Source organism: Scleropages formosus, chromosome 2, assembly GCF_900964775.1.
Source record: "Scleropages formosus chromosome 2, fSclFor1.1, whole genome shotgun sequence".
NCBI lineage: Eukaryota > Metazoa > Chordata > Actinopteri > Osteoglossiformes > Osteoglossidae > Scleropages > Scleropages formosus.
In genome coordinates this window covers 10,549,590-10,577,449 of record NC_041807.1, presented here as the reverse complement: position 1 = coordinate 10,577,449, position 27,860 = coordinate 10,549,590, and the positions used below count along the sequence as shown (strand labels likewise).

Below are 27,860 nucleotides of genomic sequence, written 5' to 3'. Positions count from 1 at the left end.
ATTTTAGGGTAAGTACCTTGGCTCAAGGGTACTACAGTCAGAGGTGGGGTTCAAACCTGCAACCTTTGGGTCCAAAGCGTGACTTACGCTGCTAGATACACTACTCACATGGGTCACTGATCCATACAGCATTTCCCCTCATCCGTGTTCATTCACGCACCAGGGAGTTCAGTGTCCAGAACCCAGGTTCGAATCCCACCTTCTGCTGCGGTACTGATGAACAAGTTACTAAGTGATGGAAAAATAATCCTAAGCGGCTTAGCATGAAAATAACTAAAAATTGTATATTTCACCCAAACGTGCAGCTGCATAAATTCATTAACTCTAACGACTTGTGAACAGGGGAGGCAGCACAATAACCACTGCTCCCCCTGCTGTCCTGCAACAGCCACGTGACGCCAGCGTCCATCATCATCATCAAGCACAACAGGAGCCGAGCGCGATCGAAGGGCTCCGCGTGCCAGTAGCGCACGCCTCGAGTCTCCTCCTCGTGGCCTTCACTCACTCACTCACTTGAGGAAGTATCTCTGGCCGGAGGAGGTGAACGCCATGTCCCATCCCGGCGGCAGCGGTCCTTCGTCGGCCACGTCGAACGACTGGTGTCTTGGGTGGCAGGTGGCGCTCGCGGTGGCCGCGACCCCGAGCTGCAGCGAGGCGGGGGATGAGTGCGAGCGTACGTGGCGCGCCGGGTAGCTTCCCGAGTCGACGCTGGACTGGCGCGAGTGCGACCCCGAGTCGGGCTCCTTGAAGAAGGACTTGGGCAGATCTTTACCCTTCCAGGAGCTCGGCCGCGGGTTCATCACGGAGTGGAAGAGCGCCTCCAGCTCCGTGGCGGGGTCCTCGGCCACGCGGATCACCTGTTGTCCCGGGAACGGCTGCAGCGGCGCGTCCTCGCTCATCTTCCCCGGCGAAGCGAAACGACACACTCACTCACTGTGTGCGGGGCGAGGGACGGGGGGAGTCCAACACTCTTCAGAAAGTTTGCACAAAGTTTGTTTTGGTGCCCCCCCCTCCTCCTCCCCGAAAACTTCCCTCTGAAAAGTTGCCCCAATTCTGTTTCAGAGCGAAAACACTTGAAACGAGCGTCTTTCGGGAGCTTCGCGGGAGAGGTGAGCGAGGAGAGCCCGGTTTCCTCACCGACGCCGCGCGGCCCCGAACTTCGCGAGCTCCACTTTGCGCCGCTTTAATTATTCATGAGCCGCGAGAGGCGGCAACTGCGAGGTGCTCCTGAGCAACGCGAACTAAAATACCTCACACAAAAGAAAAAGAAACGAATAAATCACTTCACTTGTCTGAGGAAAGCTGAAATGAAGACTCCCAAAAACGTTTCACGTTACTTCACAAGCGACAAATTGACCCGGGAGCTGCCACACGACACGTACCGCTCAGACCGGCGTCTTTCGCCGCCCCGAAACTTTCAAACGCGAAAGTAGTTAGCAGTTACACAACCGTTCCTCCGTCAGACTATATAAAACGGTCTTAACTCGATCATTTTAACTGCTCTTGTCTCAAAGTTTCTCCACGATTTAGTACGACGAACGGTGATCCTCGCTGAGGCTTGAGTGCCGACACTTTCCTCAAGAACAGCCCTGTCATCCGCACTAAAAATTTACTTCATGTTTGTTTGGTACTTAATTGTCTTCATATGACGTGTTTAAAGTGAAAGCACGTCGGAAAAAAAAAAAAAAAAAAAACGGAGATAAGGTTGCGAAAGCTGATTTAATACTATCTTTTAGGGTTTGGTTGTCATGAAATAAAACAAGTTTCAGATTTTTTGACAGACGGCGAGGTGCTTAAAGAGCCCGGGCATCGGTTTTGACTTTTAGAACTAATGTGGTTCATGAATTCCTCTAAACTTGTTTATCAGCTGTTTCTGAATGACTGAGGGAAAATTAATTATTAAATGTTAATTTCTTTCTTACCTGGTTATTTCAGACTGAATTAACTGTGAAATTACTTTTATTAACCGGGGGGGGAGAGTCATAGTGTGAGAGAATTGGGGATTGTGTAACAGAAATGCCACAAAATGTAACAAAGACAGTCTAAGTGTTACCCCTCATTATCTTCTTTTTAACAGCTAGCTAAATCACAAATGAGCCTGAATCCACCCTAGTAGAACTTGTTAATTAACCACAGAGAAGACCATTTATCCAATTTCAATAACTGCTTGTCCTGAGCGAGAGGAGGTATGGTGGTGCAGTGGGTTTGACCGGGTCCTGCTCTCCGGTGGGTCTGGGGTTCGAGTCCCGCTTGGGGTGCCTTGCCATGTCCTGGATGTGTCCCCTCACCACCCACTCACGCCCTGTGTTGCCGGGTTAGGCTCCGGCTCGCCACGACCCCGGCGTGGGACAAGCGGTTTCAGGCGATGTGTCAATGTGTGCTTGTCTAGGATCACTGTGGTCTGGAGCCTATCTAGGAAGCATTGGGCTGAGGGGGGTTTACTCTGGATGGGATGCCAGTCCACTGCAGGGTAGCCACACATGCAGAGTCACTCACCCATTACACACTAAGGCAAAATTAGTCACCATAAAAGAGAAAATGTATTATAAAAAAAAGTTCACATGTACATTCTTACAAATTGTTGTTTACTTACATGTATTCATTCAGAAGACACTTTTCTCCAATGACTTCCAGTTAACACTTTACAGTAGTATCAGCCCACATCTTATTCACCAAGGTGACTTACACTGCTAGATACACTACTTATAATGAGTTACTCATCCATACATCAGTGAAACACACTTTCTCTGTCATCCACACACCATGCTGTGATTTTAGAGTCATCAATCCACCTGAAAAGCATGTCTTTGGACCATGGGAGGAAACCAGAGCACCTGGAGGAAACCCACGCAGACACATGGAGAACATGCAAACTCCACACAGACTGAGTGGGGATCAAACCCATGCCCTCTCCTACCCCCCAGGAGCTGTGAGACACCAGACACTAGATGTGTACAGTTACAGTATATATCTCATTCTTGCATGGACACTGTTGGAAAGGACATATATAGTGATTTTGGAGGGGAAAAAACATGTTGTGTAAAGTGTTGACAAAATTCACAGTACAGAGAGTGTTGTGAGCAGCAGCTAACCTTATAAGCGGTCACCCTTTTTTTTTCCAAAGACTTAGCTCACAGGCCTTTAAACTTGGGTTCAAGCTTCTAGCATCTACAGGTGCAGGGTTAGTGAAGTTATCTGGCTAGTTGTGCAGTTAGAGATCAGTCCATCCATTGTGAACCTTATAATATCAATTAGTTCATCTAATAAACATGGTTTCAATCAAGAAAAAGTTTATCAAGTGATCCAGCTGGATGGACTATAATACACACAGATGCATTCAATTAATTCTGAACAGTTTGGTCAAGTTTATGGCACACACTGGCACATAATTGTTTTAATTAGTTATGTATTTGTTTTGCCTACTCTTTGTGCTTACAGGAAGTAGCATAGTGTAGTGGTTAGAGCTCTTGCTTCAAAGTTGAAGGACCTGGGTTTGAATTCCTGCTCCTGCTGTAGAACCCTTTGTCAAGGTACTCACCCTGAATCAATACAATAAAAATTACCCAGCTGTACAAATGGGTAAATCATTGCAAGTAGCTTGAAATTCCATAATGCTGTTGATGGAAGACATAAGCTAAAAGAATGTGATGTGTAGTAATAACTAAAGTTCTTTAAAAGGTACAGCATTTTTAATGCTATGGTGTACACCTCAAGTTCCCTCTGTAACTATAAGGATGACTCAAACATTTAAGTTTCTCCTGCTTGAAACATTAGCATTTGATATACATGATAATTCATAGGAACTCTGGAATGTCTGGACACACTTTTGGAATTCATTCATTGCTATGTTGTATCTGTGAAATAGTCCAACGTTTTAACCTTCTGTCCTTGTTTTACACACATGGAAGTATTTGCAAATGCTTGGTGTACTGTCACTCTATGCTGTTGCGACCCAGTGCTGTTAATAAAACTAATAAAAATATGAATGACCATATTAGTGTCAGTGCATTAATATAAATATGAGATGACAATTTTTATCAAAAGGAGGTTCTAAGGACTTCTTGCTGAAGAATGGCAACCTTGAAAATCTCCGAAACAATGTAGGAAAAATGATGACCGTATCGTTAGGAGTGCTGGATTTAGAAAGTGTTTCCTAATGGAGAAAAGATTTTATCGCAGGGACTGTGTCCTTTGTATGGTAGTGACGAAGGAATGGCAAAGAGAGAAGCTGGCATTTCCTGTAATGTCTGAATCAGCACCGGTCAGGATGCCAGTCAGTAGCTGATGAAAACGTGTGATTGCACCAACTCCTTTCTACACGGGTAAACTTGAATGTGCCGGCGGGTTTGACCAGTACCTAGCTGTTCAGCAGGTATGGGATTTGAGTCCTGCTCGGGGCACACAGCAGTTCCATATGCCTCCCCCAACATACTGAAGATGGCACTGGCAACCCACTTCTGTTCCTCCCTTGCCGTGAAAACCATGCAGGTGGTCACTGTGGGTCAGGTTTGATTCGATGGCATCATTAACAAACTTGAATCTATATATGGCACACAACCAGGAAATAGCACCAAAAAATCAGCACAATGGTTTCTGAAATTCAGTTACTTACCGCTGCAACTACAACTGGTAAACTTAAAGAAATTAATAGACAGCCAGAAATTTGTCAATTGCCAAATTTATAAAAGCATTAAATCTTGCTTTATTTTTTTTAAAAAAAAAAACAAAAACAAATACTCAGTTTTTCATTTTCCTTACTGTGGAAAAACTAGAACAAGAATGCACATCATGGACACCTCTATCATTACCATTCATACAAGGAATGCATGAAATTTATAAAAGGGCAAGATAAAGAATTACAACAAATTCCAGACATCTTGTTTGGCTCCAGACAGCATGCCATGCAGCATTTGTACCTAAATATGAAAAACGCAATTATTTGGTGGTACATCAGTGTACGTGTAGAAGGGCCTGTAGAGCTTGTCTGGACTTGAAACCCCAGAAGAAAACCTTTAAAAGAGCTGCCACACAACTGTCAATAGACAGACTGAGCACAGTGTTGTTGTCTAGCTGGTACTCACAGCTTCTCTAACAACTCAGAATTGGTCCTAAGTAAGAGAAAATGATCACTGCTCTACACAAGGAAAACACTTTTAATGATGAAATATTTCAAACTAGCTGTATCAAATACTCAGATTGCTTTTTTGTAGCTACGATAAAAAGATGTTGAAACACAGAGGTACATTCTCAGTGTGTTATCAGTTACACTCAGCAAATCTAAAGAAGAAAGGCCACAGTCATAAACTGAAGTTCTCCAGTTACTTGATGAAGACCATGAAGAACATGAATTTGTGAGACAGAGCCTGAAATGCCAGCTCAGCAGTGACAAGTCTCCAACATTAACATTTTGTTGATTCTATGTGTTCATAGTGTGATTAAATATAGCCTTGTAAGTTTTATATATGGACTACACAAACACAAGCAGATCATGATTCTATAAAGATGTAATGGCACTGGGCAACATCTTAAACTAGAGTAAATGCATCATATATGGGGGTACAGTTATTTTTCTGAATGCAAGTTTCCATTCCATTTCATTATGGAAACTGGGGCATATGGCTCCACCCAAGACCCTAAAACACTTGCAGACACCTGGCATGTTATTCTGTAATGCATACCACCCAGGTTAATTTGCTAAGAGCAGCGGTGATCAGAGAGCGATAATGACGTGCAGAGGCATAAGCTGTCACTCTTCATCCTTCTTTTCCCTGATGCAGGGTAGGCTGTGTGGTTTTTTCTTTTTGCCACGCTGATGGGATCTGTTGTGGCTACTTGATATTGCGCAATATCCTGCGGCAGTGGTTGGTCTTGACCTCGGCCAATGCCTGCTCCAGCTCCTGGATTAGGTGCAGTAGGGTGGCTGGATCGGTCTGCAATGCGTGGAAGCGACGCGTCCCGTTGCTGTCCAGCTGCAGCCGGAAACTCACCACAGGCTTCACCTGTTGTCGGAGAGCTCGGCTGGCCAGCTGCAACATAGAACAGAGCTGTGTTGTGGAAAAAATTCCATCACTATAAACACAGGGCACAGCTGGTTGAATCTGGAACTGAAGAATTTGTACACTGATCTGATGTGGGGCAATTTCTGGAAGTACTGCACTAAAAACTTGCTATAGCCAATCTTTAACCGCTGGCCCACAGAGATCCAGTATTTGATGTGAACTTTCTGACATTATCTTAGAATGCAATAAAAATAAAATTTAAAAGTAAATTATGAGCTAACTCATTAACTATATTAAGCCCATTATCTAAGGCACTGGTTCTCCTAGGTGAACTGTGCTCTGAAATAATTGATTGAGCATTTTATTGAATGCATGCTGCAATTCCAGAAATATTAAACTGATGGAAATGCGTCAGAACTCACCACTGTTATTTAATCTTTATTTACTCTAATATCTCGTATGAGAAATACCTATAATAGTAAAAGCGGAATAATATTCTTTTAAAATTAAGGATAAAGTTAATGTTGTCATTATTTAAATTAAACAATTACTGCAATTATGAACTTCAGTGTACTTAGTAAGGGGTGACACAGCAACACAGCAGGTGGCACTAGTGCCTCATGATGCCTGGGCTGGAGTCTTGGACATGGGTTCAAATCCAGCCCAGTCAGACACCCTGTCCTGCGCTCCATGCTTATCAGATAGATCTTGGATCACTATAACCCGCAATGGAGAAGAAGTTAATGACAGTGAGTGACTTATATTTAATATTTGAAGAATTAATGAACTCGCACACACGTTGCCTGAAATCGCTTGTCCCGAGCAGGGTCGCAGCGAACCGGAGCTTAATCCGGCAACAGAGGGCATAAGGCTGGAGGAGGAGGGGACACATCCTGGACGGGATGCCAGTCCACTGCAAGGCACCCCAACCAGGACTCGAATCCCAGACCCACCAGAGAGCGGGACCCGGGACCCGTTCAGTGCTAATTTATTCAGAGCTCAGTTGGACAAAAACCAACAACAACTAAAGTTGAGGACTAGTGTTCAAGGAAACCCAATTCCTGTATCCAATATTATACCTGTACATCCAGCCTCCACTCCAGGTTGTGGTAGTAAGGCAGTGAGGGGGCCAGCTCACTCAGAATCAGGCGAATTTCTTTCCTGTTATCCAGGTACAGCTGCAGGAGCAGTTTGTTGAGCTCCTCTGAAAATCCCAGCACCAATACAGAGTCCTGAAAGTCCACCTCAGAGATCTAGGACAGAAAAACACCAGATTTCAGGTGGATGGGGATGCATGAGCCATTTTTCACAAAGCATGTGAAAATGTGCATGTCACACATAATTCAAGTCTCTTGTTATGGTATAAAATGCAGTCAAAGGATGTTCACCCCAATACCTACAGGACCTGATCACATCCTACACCACAGCAAGACCATTACCCTCCCCCACCCGTCTGCTTGGTAGTTTCACAGCAGAGGTGGAAAACGAAGTCTGTAGGTTCTTGGTTTTGGCGAAGGGCCTCAAATCAAACCACATCTGTTTCACCCCCACTTCCCTCCTGATCTAACTGCCCCTAAACCTGCATTACATGATTTGTCACAATCACCTTTGTATTTCCTATCAATTCAACATGCAGCTACTTGAGTAATGTGTGCCACCATCAAAAACATAATACTGGAAACATTGAGTGTGCTTTGATAATTGTGTGTCTGCATCTAAACCCCTTTAAGTTGTACGTCACTTGGGAGAAAAGAGTCAGCTAAATGAATAAATGCAGACATAATGTAAATGCATGGTTGTTATTCTCCTTTGGACAATCACTCTTTTACTTGAACATGTCATACATACTGTATGTGAACGTGAAAATGTGTCAATATGTGCATTTCCAGCCAGTGCTGCACTCACCATGAGCTTGGAGCTTTCCGTAAGGAGGTACATTAGGCCCTCCACTCCATGCTGCACGGTTTCAACAGCCACGTTTAATTTTCCTGCAACACATTTACACATTTATTCAAGCACTACCTATCAACCCAATGAAACAAGAAACAATAGTCATCACATTCAAAACAGAGACAAAGCAATTCAGAAAAATTGTCATGTACATTAACAGGAAAAGGGGGGTGCGGTGGCGCAGTGGGTTGGACCAGGTCCTGCTCTCTGGTGGGTCTGGGGTTCGAGTCCTGCTTGGGGTGCCTTGTGATGGACTGGCGTCCTGTCCTGGGTGTGTCCCCTCCTCCTCCAGCCTTGCGCCCTGTGTTACCGGGTTAGGCTCAGGCTCCCCGCGACCCCACATGGGACAAGTGGTTCAGACGATGTGTGTGTGTGTGTGTGTATTAACAGGAGCCAAACATACTTACTAGCTGCTCCTTCATAAATTTTAGGGTTTGATCCTTTCCTTATGAATTCCACGGCAATTCGCCCAAATTCCCCAACAACTGCCGGACAGAAGACGACAACATTCACGACTCTGACCACTTTTAACCAAGGTGAAATTATCATGCATATGCCACATTATTATTGTTTTCATTTCAATTTATTATTTAGGCAACACTCTTCCAAAAAATGACTTACAATAAAGCTACTAACTGCAATTTACCCATATAGCTGAATAAATTTTACTGTTTACTGTACAGGCCTATTTTTACTTTTCAAGTCAAGGTACTACACTGTAGTCTACAGGAGGCGGGATTCGAACCTGGTCCAGAAGGCGACAGCTAAGGACTACACAACCTGCTGCTACTTCCCATTAACCTTTGTAAACAACCTTGAGCAAATGAGTCGGCGAAAACATTATTATTATTATTAACAACAACAATCTACATAACAAAATTGAACTGGCAGCTGGTCAGTTGACAAAATTCAAGTTTTTTTGTATCAAACTGACCTGGAAAACGGCTTTTACTAGCGTCAGCAAAGCTACAATTATATATAAATGAAGTACAGCAATAATTTAAGAAGTGACTGCATTAATAACTAAACGTTAGATATGATGCGTGATGAGCAAGAGACTCAGACTCTGTTGCTTCAGCAGCGGCCGGGTCGTCAGTGAAGCTGAAGGAACAGTACAACACACGACAGTTTTGTTTACCCGCAGAGTCCACTTCATGCAGGAACACCAGGTGCTCTTTATGCTCTTCACTTAAAACTAGCAACATGTTGCCTTAAAATCCTTTTCTTTTCTCAAATTGTAATATCCAAACACGGGTAAATCAGAATGAGCTAATCCAAGGAACCATCATCTGGATCATATGACTATGTGTGTGTTTCCGCTGGTTTCCGGGTGAAACATAGTCGCGCGACTTTGGTTCCGCCTCACGTCTCCTCCGAATACGATAGAATGCAGTGGTGTGCTTCGACACTCTTATCTTACGTCTTAAAATCTGAAATGCGCCCTGGTCACTTTTCTCATTTTTTAGTTAAAAGGCGGAGACTAAACGTTCGTCTTTAACGTGGATGTAATATCAGGCCTATCTACTGATTTTTTTTTTTTTTTTTTTTTTTTTTTTTTTTAAATCTGGCAGCGAGAATACAGAAATATTCTAGTCAGTGCAAGTGAGGAGTTTCAATCGATCTCAGGTGACAAGTGTAGACACCAGGCTGGGAGACCTGCTGAGAAAACAGACATATTTGCGGTATGTAAAGAAATGTTATTGTGCCTTACTGGATGCACACAGCAAAAATGTTTATTTTTCCCCCCAAAATTTCTGCACGTGTTAACTTGTCTGTAACATAGTATTAATTAAGTTGTGAAGATCAATCACAATAAAGCACACAGTTCTGTACACAGTGTATATATTGACGTACAGACCCTTTACCAATTATGTAGTTTTACCAAATCACATAATGAATTGAAATTTCGTTCTCTGCGGTATTTTATTGCAAAGCATCCGTCCATCCAGTTTCAATAACTGCTTGTTTTGGACAGGGTCGCGGTGATACAGAGCCTATTCCGGAAGCATTAGATGTAATGTTGGAGGGGGCGTGCCCTGGAAGGGATGCTAGTCCACCGCAGAGTAGCCACACACACACTCTCTCACTCACTCACTCACCCATTCATACAGAACATACAGTTTAGAGCCACCACACACACACACACACATTTTCAGAACCGCTCGTCACATACGGGGTCACGGGGAACCGGAGCCTACCCAGTAACACAGGGCGTAAGGCCGGAGGGGGAGGGGACACACCCAGGACGGGACGCCAGTACGTCGCAAGGCACCCCAAGAGGGACTCGAACCCCAGACCCACTAGAGAGCAGGACCCGGTCCAACCCACTGCGCCACCACGCCCCCCTTTTTAGAGTCACCAATCTACCTGAATTCTATGTGTTTGGACTGTGGGAGGAAACCAGAGCACCTGGAGGAAACCCATGCTGGCACAGGGCTTTTTACTTTTGTTCATTTAACAGACGCTGTTCTCCAAAGCGACACGCATCTAGGAGAACAATATAAAAAGTGCAACTCATCAACAGTGACATGTGATTCTAGACTACAGCCAATTTGTCACATTCTGCCATATGAACCAGTATGCATCACACAAGTAACTGCATAAAGGTTTACCCGTTTTTCACAAATATCTTATTGCAAAAATGTTAAACATAAACATTACACATTTATCATGTAAGAGATCAGGGAAGAAATGAGTCTCAAAGAGGTAAGTTTTGAGGCCCTTCTTAAATGTAGGGAGAAATTCGGCAGTTTTGAGTGAGACGGGGACATCTTTCCGCCACGTCAGAGCCGTAACCGAAAACTCGCATGCTTTTGATTTTGGACCTCTTGTGCATGGGATCACCAAGCAGGCAGAGGTGGAGGAGCAGAGCAGAATCCTTTTGATACTTTTGTAGGCTGTAACCAGAGTGTTGAATTTGATCTGGGCAGCTACAGGAAGCCAGTGGAGACGAGACAAGGAGAGGGGATACATGGAACATTTCAGCAGGTCAAACATGACTCGTCCAGCAGCATTCTGTATTAACTGGAGTTTTCTAATGGCAGGCCAGACAGGAGACTTGCTCTAGCCCAGGTGGGATATCACCATGACCATAGATTTTGTTGTGAGATAAGAGCAGGTCCTGTAGATGTTGTGCAGGATGTATCTGCGGGACTGGGTTGTGGCTTCGATATTTTGAGAGAAAAACCAGACCTGAGTGAATCATTAATCCCAGGCTCTTATTTAGTGAGGTAGGCAAAATGAGTGAGTTCTCCAGTTTGATATTAAGTTCTTGACAGGGAGATGGACAGATGGACCAGCTGGGAGGTGAAGAATCTCTGTTTTGGAGAAGTTGAGTTGTAGGTGGTGATCAGACATAAAAACCATTGGACTGAGACTAGGATTCTGACTGGGCCACTATGGGACATTCTTTTTTTTTTTTTTTAGCTATGACAACGTTGTTTTGGCATTGTGTTTGATATCATTGTCCTGCTGATTGGTAAACACTCTCAAAAGCTTCAGTTTTTTAAGCAGGCTAAGGGAGGTTCTCTTGCAATATTTGCAAGGCAATTTTTTCAGTCCTCGCTTCCTTTTATTTTATCAAGATGCTCAGTCCCTGATTATGAAAGGCAGCCCCACAGCATGATGCTGCCAGCACCATAATTACACTGTAGGGATGGTGTTTCTTGAGGCTGGAGCTTTTTCTGTAGTAAAGTGAAGTACTTGGACTCTGTAAACTTTACATACATCAAGCCCTAAAAAGACTATTAATTAAAAAGAGAGGAAAAAATGTCTTCTTAAAACACCGAGGCTATCAAATTGATTAATTATAATGATGTGTCTTATTATGATGGGGGTGCGGTGGCGCAGTGGGTTGGACCACAGTCCTGCTGTCCGGTAGGTCTGGGGTTCAAGTCCCGCTTGGGGTGCCTTGCGACGGACTGGTGTCCCGTCCTGGGTGTGTTCCCTCCCCCTCTAGCCTTACGCCCCTGTGTTCCCGGGTAGGCTCCGGTTCCCCGTGACCCCGTATGGGACAAGCGGTTCTGAAAATGTGTGTGTGTGTGTGTGTGTGTGTGTGTGTGTGTGTGTGTGTGTGTGTGTGTGTGTGTGTGTGTGTGTGTGTGTGTGTGTGTGTGTGTGTGTGTGTGTGTGTGTGTGTGTGTGTGTGTGTGTGTGTGTGTGTGTGTGTGTGTGTGTCTTATTATGTTCACTTGCCATAGGTGACAAAAAAGAACTATACCAATTAAAACAGTTCTGTTATGAAGTCATCGGATTTTTGCTAGGAATTAATAGTGATTATGTGATTTTATAGACCAATGCAAAATCTACTTTTGGCTTTTAAATTATCTAACAACGTAAACCCGTTTTAACTTTAAATTCTGTGTATTCCAATGTTTTGTCTTCTTTTAATATTCTTTCTAGCATAGCACAATGGAAAGGCAATGTAAAAAGATGTCTTTGGATCCTGTAATAGTAAACTTATCAATTAAACCAATATAAAATTATATCTTTTAATCAGTGAACAATAATCTTATTGACATATTTGAAGTTAAAAATCCAACTTGTACTAAATTCTTCTGGTTCTGTTGTACCAGCCTGATGAATCCAGGTACAGCAGAGCGTAACACTGTGGAATATAACACTGCAGAGGGTCAGGAACCCAGCGGCCCTGCATCTCTATGCTGCATTCTTCACAGTCCTCCTGACCAGTGTGCGGGCCATTCCCAGCTGCTGTAACCAGGGCTTCTCCGTGAAAGCGCTGCAAAAGCCAACATCAGCAGATCACATCCGGTTTCCCCGAGAACATACTCCCACGGACCAGGAATTTTTGTTTAACATTAAACATAAATTTACATTCATTTAGCTGGCACTTTTCTCCAAAGCAACTTACAATGTTCCAGTGTTAGGATATGTACCTTGAGTAAGGGTACCACAGCAGGAAGCTGGATTCAGACCTGCATCATTATAGTGCAAGGTGGTAGCTCTAACCTGTACACCACCTGCTGTCCAAATAGAAACAAAGGAAATATTATTCATGCATCTAGCATGGTGGATGTATACATTAACCTATAACCTCCTTGAGCTAAACCACTACTTCTCTTGTCTCTTCAAGCCCCAGGAAGAACCCTGGAGCTCCTGAGTGAGAGAATTAATGTGAATAGTTACATTTCTAGAATATGTAGGTAAAGATAAATCTAAATTGTGACTCACTTTGAATAAAAGTGCCAACCAGGCAGCATAACGATAGATAGATAGATAGATAGATAGATAGATAGATAGAAACTTTAATTCCAAAGGAAATAATACATTTTCAAATAGATTAAAAATTAAGAAAATGTGTTACTTTTCTGAAAATTTAATTTACGTGATGGAACTTGTTTCATTGAACATAATCTCATAATGAACTGACCCACCTGGCTAGAGATAAACAGTAGATGGCATTTTCTCTGGGGGTGCGACCTGTACAATTCGAGAAGGACTCTATAGAGGAGCTGAGGATGAGGGAGGTGCTGGGAGAGTTGTAAATGAACCGCGGCCGGGGGTTTACATTCTGGGAGATGGGCGGAAGCAGGATCCTTCCCTGCCATGCATTCTTGTTCTGATCGTGACTCCTGCTTGATGGGGCTGTCTGCTTTTTCGTGCTTCTCTGCTCACCCTTGCCACCATTCTTTACCACAGGATACAGCGGAGGCAGGTGCACCCGTGCATCTTGGGAAGCCGTCTTATTGAGAGCAAGAGAGCCGTAACCTGTATGTTTGGCTGTTGCCAAATCTTGAATCGTGTGGCTTGTCACTGTGATCTCCTCCTTTGTCACTTTGCTCCTGAGCTTGGAGGTCATGATCGGCGCACTGAATCCATCGACGTGGACGGTATCTCCAACTTGGGTTCTGAATGGCACTCGGAGGACATTGTTTTGAGTGCTGGAGGCCTTCCTCTGGGCTTTGTTCATCCAGCGCTTAATCTGGATATACACCCATGTAGGGAACGCCAAGCCTGGGAAACAGACCATGGACCAGAGCTTGGTGACAAGGTAGCGGACACATTCCCTGTGCCGGTGCTGCAAGGTGAGCTGCAGTGGGCTGCAGCCACGGGGATCCCGACAGTCCAGACTGAAGACATTACTGCTGATGAAGATCTTAAGGATTAGGAGCTGGCCTGCTTCTGCAGCAGCATGAATGGGGCACTTAGCGAGCTCCGGGTGCTCGGTTTCCCAGCACCACTCTCGGTAGGGGTGCGCTCCCACGGGTTCATCTGCCCGCACACCCTTTCCAAGCAGCCAGCTGGCCAGATCCAGGTGGCCGAAGAAAGCGGACACATACAGAGCCACCCGCTGCTGGAATCTACAAAAGAGAACATGCCTTTCCAGCTCAGTAATTTGTAATATATATATTATATATGTATATACATACATACATACATACATACATATACAGAGCTATAAGTATGTCCATCTTTGTGACATTGCTTGCTTTTATACAGTCACCCTCTGAGATACTCCCAAGAATTTGATTTTACAAAGAGTTTCACTTAATACTCCTACTTATACATTCAAAGCATTTCTTCACGTTTACAAAGACCATACACCTCCAGACAGCTGAGTGGTGCAACACGTTTACACTTGCATGTGTTTGTTTTTCAGAGGCTTTTTTGCCAAAACAGAGAAAAAAACTGGTATTTGTCTAGTATTTAGCTGACACCTTTATTCAAGGTGACTTACAGTGTTAGATACACTAACCTCCCGGTAATCATTCACCCATTTATACAGCTGAGCAGCGAAATACACACACAGGCCATGTTGAATAACCAGGTCACCTGAAACATCTTTGGCCCGTGAGAGGAAACCACAAAGCAAAGAAAGACTATTGCATTTACGTTGGTTCACAAATGCCTCTCACCGTAGGTTCGATAAATTACATTCCTTTGGCACGCTGCGTACTTGTGCAACCAACATTCAAGTTATAAATTAGATACAAACATTTTTCAATTTATTTTTTGTCATTTTTTATAGCTTTACCTTATGTTGTTAATGGAACTTAACCTGTAAATAAATACAGGGAAATCTGTATTATTAGGCTTTTGTTGATTTTAATAGTTAATTTAGTTTAGTACTTGGATTTATGAACAAATCGAGTTGCAAACAGACTTCTGGTCCCAGCTGTGTACGTAAGTTGCCAATCAATATGTAAGTCATATGAGTGGAATTAGTAACCAAGGCCAGGAGATCTGGAATTACTTCAGATTTATACAGAATTATAGTGTCTCATTTTGCCAGTAATCATGCAGACAGACCTTCTAGTGGCGGCAGCCAGTCTGCTGTCCTTTCTGTAACCTTTCATACAGATATGGACTACATGGAAATATGCGGCAATAATAAAAGGAAGGTACTACAGTGAGAACAGGTTTGACCCCCGCTGTACAAAACAATTTTCCTGAGCATCCTTCATACCTGAGCACCAGCTCCTCCTCAGCCAAGTAGCGCTGGACAGTTTGTTTGTGACCGAGCAGACAGCCTTTGAGGAACTCCGTCCAGCCGTCCCAGACGTCAAGGCGAAGGGTGTCTCCTAGGCAGGAGGAGCACAACCGGCAGATTAGCAACAGATTGTGTGCCGCTTTCGACAAAAGTAATCCACATTATCAAAAATGTTCATCCACAGTCAAGAAGTAAAATATTAACACAAAACTTATGATACAAGTTGTCATAAAATGCATTTTGTATTTTGTAAAGCATCAAGTCTAAAGTATTGTTATTGGGTTTGAGGCTTTCATGGGGCAACAGGTGGTAAAAGAGTTCAAATCCCACCTCTTGCTCTAGCACCCTTGGCCAAAGTACTTACCTTAAAAATTACCCAGGTGCATAAATTGATAAAGCACTATAACTATCTTAATGTGTGAATAAATATGGTAAGTGAGTAAGCTGAGGAGCACTCACAGGCCATACCTACGTGAATTGCATAGTCATTCAGTTGGTTGCAGTTGTAGAGCTCCAGGCCACTCGGGGTGGTCAGTCTAAACGCACTGACTGGGAAGCCGCTTTGCAGGGATACCATCGACTTCAACTGGGAGACGGAGCTGTTCAAGAGGAAGACCTCCCCCATCACAGGCAGCGTCTCCTTTCTCACAGCACAGTACACGCGCAGAATGGGCTGCATCTCCTCCTGAAACACACGAAGAGACTTTTAGTGACACTTGCTCGGAGTGCGTCTGTGGGTATGTGCAATTCCTTCTCACTGTGACCAGTTCAGCTCCAGAAAACATTCACGGAAGGGATCCAATACAATAAACTGGTCGAGACCACTGTCCTGCGCCTCATGTGCAGATCACCTCACTCTGCTCACCAGCCCTCAGCCTCTTCTATTTCCCCCCAGGGGAATTCAATGTGGACCTAAAGAGATAAATGTCTTCTGCATTATTAATATTAATATTTATTTTTCAGTTTCAATAACTGATTGTCCTGAGCAGGGTCACAGTGATCTGGAGCCTATCCAGGAAGTATTGGGTGCAAGGATGAGGAGGGTTACATCCTAGGTAGGGCACCAGTCCATCGCAGGGTAACCATACACACTCACTCATTCACACACTAGAGGCAATTTGGAGTCACCAGTCTACCTGAACTGCTTGTCTTTGGACAGTGGGAGGAAAACAGAGCACCCAGAGGAAACCTATGCAGACATGGGGAGAAAATGCAAAGGTCACACAGACTGGAGCTACATACATTTCCTCATGTATTGCACCTGCCTCTCAACATCTCTGCCTGAATGTTTGATCACCATAAACAACACACCCACACACTAAAACCGCTTGTCCCGAGCAGGGTCATGGTGAACCAGAGTCTAACCCAGCAACACAGGGCACAAGGCTGAGGGGAAACACCCAGGACGGGACGCCAGTCCATTGCAATACTCCCCAAGCGAGACTCGAACCCAAGACCCACCAGAGAGCAGGACCACTCAACCTCCCCAAAATAGATATCCTTCACCTTCCAGCTGGTCCATAAACGTGTGCTATGTTATCTCTTTAATAATTTTAAAAAACACCTTTATACAGCTACTCCTGTGATGTACATTGGTTCATATGGTGGTATGTGACAAATTAACTGTTCTGTAGAATCACGTGTCTGCATCCAAATCTCTCCATCTGTTCATTTAATACACTTTTTAATATTGTTTTCTGAGATGTACGTCACTTTGGAGAAAAGAATCTGCTAAATGAATAAATGTAAATGTAAACAATAACTAAGCTGTCATGTTTAATGTGAGTGCTGTGAAGTCCTGTACGGTAGTCTTTTAAGAAAACACTTTAGGGTTATTCCGTTAGGTGTAGTTTGCTAGGTTCGGCTGGCTATCGTTTCACTCTGTAATTTAAATGTAGTTAAATTTAGTTAGCTTGAAATTTTTTAATTAATCTCTTTTTTTCATGCATTATTTTTATTTAGTGATAATCTTGAAACAAATGTTCTTGTGCTACAAAAGGTGCAGTATAGTATGTGCAGAATTACAGTGACCTACTGCCTGCAGTTACTGTACGACAGGCCATGAGATTCGCCGACTATTAAACATTTTTGTTCAAAGAAAAAATGCCGAACATTTACCGACACCTTAAAACTGAGACATGTACAGACTGTGGGGCAACATTTTGCTTTGACTATCGCTAGCGGCAAGGTGTGCACGATTCCAGCAAGGTTAAAAAAGTGAAATTCCTTTTTGCATTAACAGACACATTCCATTCCCCAGCCCTAGACAACAACACCATACTGTGTTTACCACACTGGGGGGTCCAAGTGTTTAAACACACACACACACTTTCAGAACCGCTCATCCCATACAGGGTCGCGGGGAACCGGAGCCTACCCGACAACACAAGGCATAAGGCCAGAGGGGGAGGGGACACGCCCAGGACAGGACGCCAGTCTATTGGAAGGCACCCCAAGCGGGACTTGAACCCCAGACCCACTGGAGAGAAGGACCCAGTCCAACCCACTGTGCCACTGCGCCACCACACCCCCCATGTGTTTAAACAGGACATGCCTTTTACCTTAAAAAGGAGAATTTGTAACAATGCTGACAATTTTCTCTTTTTTAGAGCATCAACAGCTGGTAGCATAGTGGTTAAAGCAACTGCCTTTGAACCCAAAAGTTATAGGTTTGAGCCTTGCCTCCAGCTGTAGTACCCTTGAGCAAGGTACTTACCCTCAATTGCTCCAGTAAAAATTACCCAGCTATATAAATGGGTAAATAACTGTAACCTCAACATTGTAAGTCACTCTGGAGAAAAGCATCAGCTAAATGAATAAAGGTAAAATAATAATGGTGCACCCTGCCTGGTATGGGGTCACTGGGGCCCCACCCTGGAGCCAGGCCTGGGGGGGGGGGGCTTGCATGTGAGTGCCTGGTGGCCAGGTCTATGCCTATGGGGCCTGGCCAGGCTCAGCCTGAAGCCATGATGTGGAGCTGCTCTGTGGTGGGCTCACCACCTGCTGGAGAGACTGTAAGGGGCTGGTGCATTGTGATTTGGGTGGTGGTTGGGGCCAAGTGCCCAGGTGACCCAAACCTTGGGTGCCAACTCTGGTTTTTGGGACTTGGAATGTCACCTCACTGGCGGGGAAGGAGCCTGAGTTGGTGCGGGAAGTTGAGAAATACCATCTAGATATAGTTGGGCTCACTTCCACTCACAGCTTGGGTTCTGGAACCACTCTTCTCGACCAAGGGTGGACTCTCCACTATTCTGGCGTTGCCCAGGGTAAGAGGCGGCAGGCGGGTGTGGGCTTATTAATAGCCCCCCAGTTTAGCCGCCATGTGTTGGAGTCTACCCCGGTGAATGAGAGGGTCATCTCCCTGCGCCTTCAGGTCAGGGTACGGTCTCTCACTGTCGTTTGTGCTTATGCGCCTAGCGGCAGTGTAGAGTACCCGGCCTTCTTGGAGTCCCTGGAGGGCGTGCTGGAAAGCGCTCCCACTGGGGACTCTGTCGTTCTACTGGGGGACTTTAACGCCCACGTGGGTAGCGACAGTGACACCTGGAGGGGCGTGACTGGGAGGAACGGCCTCCCTGATCTGAACCCAAGCGGTGAGTTGTTATTGGATTTCTGTGCTAGTCGCGGTTTATCCATAACGAACACCATGTTCATGCATAAGGGTGTCCATCAGTGCACTTGGCACCAGGACACCCTAGGTCGGAGGTCGATGATCAACTTTGTAGTCGTTTCTTCTGACCTTCGGCCATATGTCTTGGACACTCGGGTGAAGAGAGGGGCTGAGCTGTCAACTGATCACCACCTGGTGGTGAGTTGGATTCGATGGCGGGGGAAAAAGCTGGACAGACCTGGCAGGCCCAAACGCATGGTGAGGGTCTGTTGGGAACGTTTGGCGGAGGCCCCTGTCAGAGAGGTCTTCAACTCCCACCTCCGACAGAGCTTCAACCAGGTCCCGAGGGAGGTGGGGGACATCGAGTCTGAATGGACTATGTTCCACGCCTCCATTGTCGGGGCGGCGGTTCGGAGCTGCGGCCATAAGGTCTCCGGCGCCTGTCGCGGCGGCAATCCCCGAACACGGTGGTGGACACCAGAGGTAAGGGATGCCGTCAAGCTGAAGAAGGAGTTCTATCGGGCCTGGCTGGCTCATGGGACTCCCGAAGCAGCTGACAGGTACCGACGGGCCAAACGGAGCGCGGCTCTGGCAGTCGCCGCGGCAAAAACTCGGGCTTGGGAGGAGTTCGGTGAGGCCATGGAGGAAGACTTTCGGTCGGCCTCAAAGAGATTCTGGCAAACCGTCCGGCGACTCAGAGAAGGGAAGCGGTGTTCCACAAACACTGTTTACAGTGGAAGTGGTGCGCTGCTGACCTCAGCTGAGGATGTCCTCGGGCGGTGGAAGGAGTACTTTGAGGATCTCCTCAATTCCTCCGACACGCCTTCCGTAGAGGAAGCTGAGGCTGAGGACTTGGAGGGGGACTCGTCCATTACCCTGGCTGAAGTTGCTGAGGTAGTCAAAAAACTCCTCGGTGGCAAGGCTCCGGGGGTGGATGAGATCCGCCCCGAGTTTCTCAAGTCTCTGGATGTTGTGGGGCTGTCTTGGCTGACACGCCTCTGCAGCATCGCGTGGTGTTCGGGAACGGTGCCTCTGGACTGGCAGACCGGGGTGGTGGTCCCTCTTTTCAAGAAGGGGGACCGGAGATTGTGTTCCAACTACAGGGGGATCACACTCCTTAGCCTCCCCGGGAAAGTCTATGCCAGGGTACTGGAAAGGAGAATCCAACCGATAGTTGAACCTCGGATTCAGGAGGAGCAATGCGGTTTTCGCCCTGGCCGTGGAACACTGGACCAGCTCTATACCCTCACTAGGGTGCTGGAGGGTTTGTGGGAGTTTGCCCAACCAGTCCATATGTGTTTTGTGGACCTGGAGAAGGCATTCGACCGTGTCCCTCGTGGCATCCTGTGGGAGGTACTTCGGGATTATGGGGTTCGGGGCTCGCTGCTACGGGCTGTTCGTTCCCTGTATGACCGGAGCAGGAGCTTGGTTCGCATTGCCGGCAGTAAGTCAGACCTGTTCCCGGTGCATGTTGGACTCCGCCAGGGCTGCCCTTTGTCACCGATTCTGTTCATTATCTTTATGGACAGAATTTCTAGGCGCAGTCAGGGAACGGAGGGTGTCTGTTTTGGTGGCCGCGAGATCTCGTCTCTGCTTTTTGCGGACGATGTGGTCCTGTTGGCTTCATCAAGTCAAGACTTGCAGCGTGCACTGGGGAGGTTTGCAGCCGAGTGCAAAGCGGCGGAGATGAGAATCAGCACCTCCAAATCCGAGGCCATGGTTCTCAGTCGGAAAAAGGTGGATTGCCCCCTCCGGGTTAGGGGGGAGTTGCTCCCTCAAGTGGAGGAGTTTAAGTATCTCGGGGTCCTGTTCACGAGTGAGGGAAAAATGGAGCGGCAGGTTGACGGACGGATCGGTGCGGCGTCCACAGTAATGCGGTCATTGTACCAGTCTGTTGTGGTGAAGAGGAAGCTGAGTCGTAAGGCGAAGCTCTCAATTTACCGGTCGATCTACGTTCCTACCCTCACCTATGGTCATGAACTCTGGATCATGACCGAAAGAATGAGATCGCGGATACAAGCGGCAGAAATGAGTTTCCTCCGCAGAGTGGCTGGGCGCACCCTTAGGGATAGGGTGAGGAGCTCAGTCACCCGGGAGGAGCTCGGAGTAGAGCCGCTGCTCCTCCGCATCGAGAGGAGCCAGCTGAGGTGGCTCGGGCATCTGTTCCGGATGCCTCCTGGACGCCTCCCTGGGGAGGTGTTCCGGGCTTGTCCCACTGGGAGGAGGCCTCGGGGCAGACCCAGGACACGTTGGAGAGACTATGTCTCCCGGCTGGCCTGGGAACGCCTTAGGGTTCCCCCAGAGGAACTGGAGGAGGTGTGCGGGGAGAGGGAAGTCTGGAGGACTCTGCTCGGACTGCTGCCCCCGCGACCCGGCCCCGGATAAAAGCGGAGGAAGATGGATGGATGGATAATGGTGCACATACCAGAACTTCTGAAATATGGTACATTAGAGTACACGTACATACCAGGCAATATTAAATGTGGTAAATTATAGTGCATATACCAGGCCATGCGAAATAAGGTATCTTATAGTGAACATATCAGGCCATATTAAATAAGGTACATTACAGTGCACGTATCAGAACATGTTAAATATGGTACACAACTGGGTTGCAATTACTGTACTTTAGCTATGGGTTTATGTAAGAAGCAAATGTGGACGGCACCTTTAATACACAACGGATGGTACTGCCAGGGGTGATGCCAATGTCACCAAGGGCCCAGTTGTCCTGCAGGGTGGCCCCAGCATACTTCAGCTCCAGAAAGCGCTGCACCTGCTTGTCATCCAATATCTCAATATGAAAGTGGTCCTGAGGGGCCAGATGGACACAAGACATTATGGAGCACTCAACAAAAATCTGACAATTAAATCACACGCCAACACAGACACACACTGAGCTGCAACATATGAATTTATATACATAATGAATTATTCACTTATCAGATGGTTTTCTCCAAAATAACATGCAATGATGTAACAGGGGCGGCAGGGTGGCACAGCAAGGAGTGCTGCTGTCTGACAGAGCCTAGGTGGCGTGGGAGGATATGCGTTCAATCCCCGCTCAGTCTGTGTGGAGTTTGCATGTTCTGCCTGTGTCTGTGTGGGTTTCTTCCCACATTCTGAAGACATGCTGTTCAGATTCCCCCATAGTGTGTGAGCGACAGAGAGAGTGTGTTCCACTGATGTGTGAATGAGTGACCCATTGTAAGTACCGTATCTAGCAGTATAAGTCACCTTGGTGAATAAGGTGTGTGGGTTGATAACACTACATAGAATTCACTGGAAGTCACTTTGGAGAAAAGTGTCAGCTAAGTGAAGTAAATGTAATGTAACATATACAGTCCTGTGAAAAAGTAAGTATACCCCATGGAAATTTTTGCCTTTTTCGACAAATTTGAACACGCTGACATTTTATCTTCGTTTAATCACTGCCTATATACAGTACAAAGGTGATATACTTGATGAAACGACACATCAGACTCGCATTATGTAGTCCTTTTTATAATTTAAATAAATAAAAATACAGATTTGTTACATGGAAAAAGTAAATACATCCCTAAATTTATCACAACTTTAAATGCACAAAATCGGAATCGGGTGTACCAGATGAGGTGCCAGTGGTTAGAACATTGTTAGGGAATATCCCGGAGGAACCTGTGTTATTTAAACCTCAGACATCTAGGATGTGGTTTGGTCTTTGTTACTGAATTGTGTGGTGTCATCATGCCTCAATCAAAGGAGCTCTCTAAGGCTTTCAGAAAGAAGATTCTGGATTCCAATGAGTCTGGGAAGAGATTTAAAAAGATCTCTAAGTTATTTGATATTAATGATTCTACTCTATGGAAATTCATCTACAAGTGGAAAAGATTTGAAAAAACTTCCAATTTGTCTAGGACAGGCCTGCACAGCAAATTCAGCTTAAGATTCAGCTCTTAGTAAGATGCTTAAAGAAGTCGCCAAGAACCTTCAAATTTCATCCCAAGATCTGGAGGTAACTCTTGCCCACACGGTGACACCAACAGTTGCATCTACCATCAGAAAAGACTGCACAACTTGTATTGGATGTGTATTGGAGGTGTGCCAGGAGGAAGCCTTTACTGCCCAAAAACAACATCAAGCCAAGACTAAAGTTTGCCAATGAAGAACTAGGCAAAGACCAGGACTTCTGGAACAATGTGCTATGGACAGATGAATGAATAGATAGAGTTGTCTGGCCACAGGACCAGAAGACATGTTTGACATTAACCAAAGACAGCAGTTGAGGAGAAGAACCTCATAGCAACTGTAAAGCATTGTGGTGGAAATGTTATGGTTTGGGGTTACTTTGCTGGTTGACTTGCGATCATAGATTCAACTATGAATTCTGCATCATATCAGAGATTTCTTGAAGAAAATGTGAAGCCATCTGTTCAAAGCTTAAAGCTGAACTGGAAGTGAACATTTCAGCAGGATTATGACCCTAAGCATACCAGTAAATCTACCAAGGAATACCTGAAAAAGAAAAAATGGCGGGTTGTGTAATGGCCTCGTAAAAGCCCAGATTTCAATTCCATTGAGATGTTGTGGTAAGATTTGAAATGGACTGTACATGCAAGAAAACCCTCAAACATATCACAGTTAAAAGAATTTTGCAAGGAGGAGTGGTAAAAAATGTAATAAAATCGATGCCAAAGACTGGTACACAGTTATACCAAATGGTTACAAGTTATTTCTGCTAAAGGGGGCAATACCAGCCTATAAGACCTGGGGTGAACTTACTTTTTCCACATAGGAATATTATATCAGTTAATTTTTTTGTTGAATAAATGACTTAAAAATCCAATTTTCTTTGTGTTTTTTTGTTCAAGTATATCAGTTTTATCTTCAGAAACTGTTTCAATGAAGATCAGATGTCTGCATGTCCAAGTATGTTAAAAGAGGCAAAATTTTCTATGGGGTGTATTTACTTTTTCACATGACTCTATACATATATGCACACTATGGGCAGTTTAGAATCACCATATCACCTGAAAGATATGATTTTGGGCATTATGAGGAAGCCCACCCAACCTCCACGCAAACTTTCATATTGAGATACAGAGCTAGGATTAAACCCATGTCCAATTGCACAGCCCAGATGCTGTGAAACACCAGCATTACTTGCTGTACTACCATGGCACCCTGTGATGTAAAGCTTTTTAAAAACTCTAATACATAAATACAAAAGTACAAATACAAAACAAAAAGAAAAACAAAGAAAACAAAACCAGAGAAGAAAAAAATACGTGACAAAAAGTTGAATATTTGCTGAAATTCGGTAATCTTGAAAGCTTTCTCAGTGTTACTGGAGGTCAAGATTGTGCTTATATACTGCTTGACATCACCATGAAAAACAACAAAGATAGGTTTTTTTACCACTAAATTTAACTAAAGTAAATATCTACAGTTTACGGCATATATACAAAAGCAGACTAGGTTTGACCTGAAATTTTGAGTAAACTGCAGTGTCACTGTGCTAAATTCTTCATTTACATTCAGTGCATACTACTGTACAAACTGAACTCTTGTGTTACTTTTAAGTTAGGGTGAGGATTTTCTGTTAATGCATTTGTGATCATATTTCCTTTGTTTGTCTACAGTACATGCAGTCGCCGGATTACGAACAAGTTCCATTCCTAAATCTGTCTTTAAGTCAGATTTTTTAAGTCGGATATATTACGCTAGTCTGCTAGTCTGCAGTCAACTGTCTTCTTTGTTTCTTTGTCTGTTGTATTTGTTTCTTTGCTACATGCATATTTTTAAGCGCTCAGTCTGTGTCACTGCGTGAGAAGAGTGCTCTATAAAAATAAACTGAATTGAATTGAACACAGAAAGAGATGATAATAATAAGTGTTACTACAGTATTTATAACAGAGAAAGAGGAGGAAAGAGAGAGAATGTGTGTGTGTGTGTGTGTGTGTGTATCGTTTGCTTTTCCAGTGTTCGTTGGCGTTTGACCTTTTTCCGATCACTTTATCATTTCCACTTTAGTTTCGATCGTGATTGTTTTCCTTTTCTTTCATGCATCACCATCACTTGCATCATATTTATGCTTTGGTGCCATGGTTAGGAGGGTAAAAACAAAAAACATTAAAGCCAAATAGAATAGTACACATGCAACATTGTAAACAGCAATGTGGTCTGACTGAAAAGTACAACGTTTGTCCTACCTGGGGCTCACGCACCCACGAGCCAATGAGTTGCTGTAGATGCATAATGTTTTGATTGCAAAGTAGCGCCCATTTGTTATTACGAATCATTGCATGTAACTTGAATTTTTAATGTAGTAGGCTTTACATGGAGGTCGAGGGCGGAGGGGTGTGGGGGTGGCTCGTAACTACAGGTTTTACAAAATCAGACATTCGTAACCCAGAGACCGCCTGTACAATACACACACACACACATATTTTCAGAACCGCTTGTCCCGTACGGGGTCACGGGGTCTGGGGTTCGAGTCCCGCTTGGGGTGCCTTGCGGCGGACTGGCGTCCCGTCCTGGGTGTGTCCCCTTCCCCCTCCGGCCTTACGCCCTGTGTTGCCGGGTAGGCTCCGGTCCCCCGCCTGTACAATACTTTCAAATAATTGCCGTGGAGCAAATGTCACCTGCATTTCCATGTCCGGCCATTAGTTGGCAGCAAAACAGACCCAAGTGAAGCAAGAACATGGAATCACATTAATTCAGGTCACTTCTACAGTGTTTACAGCTCTAAGTTGTTGCTTGTGGGAGTCATTCAGCAATAAAAAGACGATGAGCAGGGTTTACAGGAAAAATTATTTACGGGATAAATCATTCAACAATCTGCATTAAATATGGAGAGGACATATTTTCAACCATTTTAAATTAAACATTTAAATTAATGTATCTTGTATGAAGTAAATAAAACAGTTAAAAAGAAAATCTCACTGTATTTTTAATTTTCATTTTATTATTAGATATTGTATAAATATATCATTTATATATAATGTAAAATATGAGGGGGTGTGGTGGTGCAGTGGGTTGGACCGGGTCCTGCTCTCCAGTGGGTCTAGGGTTCGAGTCCCGATTGGGGTGCCTTGTGATGGACTGGCGTCCCGTCCTGGGTGTGTCCCTCCCCCTCCAGCCTCACACCATGTGTTGCCGGGTTAGGCTCTGGCTCCCCGCAACCCCATATGAGACAAGCAATTCAGATGATGTGTGTGTAAATAATGTAAAATATATTTATCTTAAATATACAGTACTGTGCAAAAGTCTTAGGCACTTAGATGTTTCACAACAATATTTGTTTTAGATGGTTACTTAATGCTTTCTGCATTAGTGTCAATGGGAAAGAGCATATTTCAGATTTCCAAGCGTTCCTTTGCAAAAAGTTGCAGTATTACAGTAAGGGTTTTGTATGTCATAAAAGAAAGAAAGTACACATACACACAGGGGGTGGGGACACACTCTGGAAGGGACTGCAGTCCATCAAAAGATACCCCAAGCAGGACTTGAACCCCAGACCCAACAGGGAGCAGAACCACAACTAAAGCCGCCACGAACCTGCTCGGGTCAAGCGCTTGTTGACGATGGATAGTTCTTAAGCTTTGCAGGAAGTTTATTAATTGAGTGCATTATTTTTGGAAGCATTCTCGCTTCACAGCTTTTTCCCCCAAGTGCCTAAAACTTTTGCAGAGTACTGTATTTTATATTTACATTAATTCATTTAGCAGATGCTTTTCTCCAAAGTGACGTACATTTTATTAGAACTGTATCCAAACCTACATTTCTCTTATTATTAAATTGCAGTGTCACCTTGTTAACTACTTCACTTATTATCAATGAATTGTAATATGTGTGTGTGTGTGTGTGTGTGTGTGTGTGTGTGTAATGGACTCGATAGCAGGTTATGGTTGTACACAAATATTTTTATGAAAGTGGAATGATACATTTTTATATACAACTATGCATACAAGAATGTCAGTTATTATAAGCTGAAGTTATTCATCAGAAAATCTGAGTTCAGTACAATGTGTGTACAAATCAGTTGACTTTATTCAAAACATTCATTGAAAACAAAACACTTTGTGACATTAACAGAGGTATCGGACTAAGGAAAAGCCGCTTTGTTTTTGCACATACGATGCGAAATAATACCGTGCTGTTGGAGAGACAGAAAGGAAAGAAAGGAGGTATTTTTTTCCTTTTCGGAGTCAAACTATGGCGTGGAGAAGGAGATGTAATGTGAGTCCATGCAGGGGTTTTATTACCTTGATCGTGAGCTTTAGTGTCCCGACTTCTTGGTCTTGGGAAGCATCAAGGGACTCACAAGAGCCTTCGAAGACAACAAAAATCCTCATCTCAGTCGTCTGCACCAGATTTGCAAAGGTGAGAGTCCTGGGGTGGACAATTTCCCAGTAGATTAGAGAATTAAAAGTGAATATGGCAGAAACAATCGCATTCACGCACGCGGGCGGACACACCCTCCTGGAAACAGAGATTCTTTGGGGCCAGTGTGTTTACGCCCCCTGAAAAGCATGCCAGCTTTCACGGCGTTCACAATGCGGACCAGGCTGCCACCGGCCCCACGGACATGTTGGAACCCGACTGTGACGGGGACCTGAAAACAAAGGAATTTATTGCACATCTTCTGGCAATACAAAAGCCTATACGATGGCAATCACCGTGTTTCTGAGCACCAACCAAGAAGCACTATGCTACCATCTGGCCTCCCTGTTGCCGAATTTTAAGTGCTGAACTATACCTTTGTTCACCTGGATTCTGTTTTACTGAAACAAGTAGAAAAGTGGGTTTTACTGACCGGTGTCATGTCCACAGCAAGGCAAAGCTTACATGCTGAAAGCTGAGCTAATTCATC

The 27,860-nt window shown here is 44.6% G+C and overlaps 3 protein-coding genes across 3 annotated transcripts in view; all 3 read right to left on the bottom strand.

Annotated features, from left to right (window-relative positions):
- Positions 1 to 1,617, bottom strand: part of wwtr1 (WW domain containing transcription regulator 1) — a 35,985-nt gene extending 34,368 nt beyond the window's left edge. The window contains exon 1 of the mRNA XM_029247960.1: positions 514 to 1,617. Within this exon, the coding sequence (XP_029103793.1) occupies positions 514 to 899 (386 nt within the window). The 5' untranslated portion in view covers positions 900 to 1,617. The remainder of the gene's footprint in view (positions 1 to 513) is intronic.
- Positions 1,618 to 4,822: 3,205 nt separating this feature from the next.
- commd2 (COMM domain containing 2) lies at positions 4,823 to 9,256 on the bottom strand. Its single transcript, XM_018762205.1, has 5 exons — positions 9,088 to 9,256; positions 8,357 to 8,434; positions 7,905 to 7,987; positions 7,079 to 7,252; positions 4,823 to 6,026 (listed from the first exon to the last, which is right to left on the bottom strand). Exons 1-5 carry the CDS (start codon positions 9,152 to 9,154, stop codon positions 5,829 to 5,831), a joined length of 600 nt encoding a protein of 199 aa, XP_018617721.1. The 5' UTR covers positions 9,155 to 9,256; the 3' UTR covers positions 4,823 to 5,828.
- Positions 9,257 to 12,525: 3,269 nt separating this feature from the next.
- LOC108940212 (protein ANKUB1-like) lies at positions 12,526 to 27,475 on the bottom strand. Its single transcript, XM_029247961.1, has 6 exons — positions 27,253 to 27,475; positions 21,675 to 21,818; positions 15,868 to 16,084; positions 15,376 to 15,490; positions 13,343 to 14,269; positions 12,526 to 12,687 (listed from the first exon to the last, which is right to left on the bottom strand). Exons 1-6 carry the CDS (start codon positions 27,340 to 27,342, stop codon positions 12,606 to 12,608), a joined length of 1,575 nt encoding a protein of 524 aa, XP_029103794.1. The 5' UTR covers positions 27,343 to 27,475; the 3' UTR covers positions 12,526 to 12,605.
- Between the last annotated feature and the right edge of the window lie 385 nt (positions 27,476 to 27,860).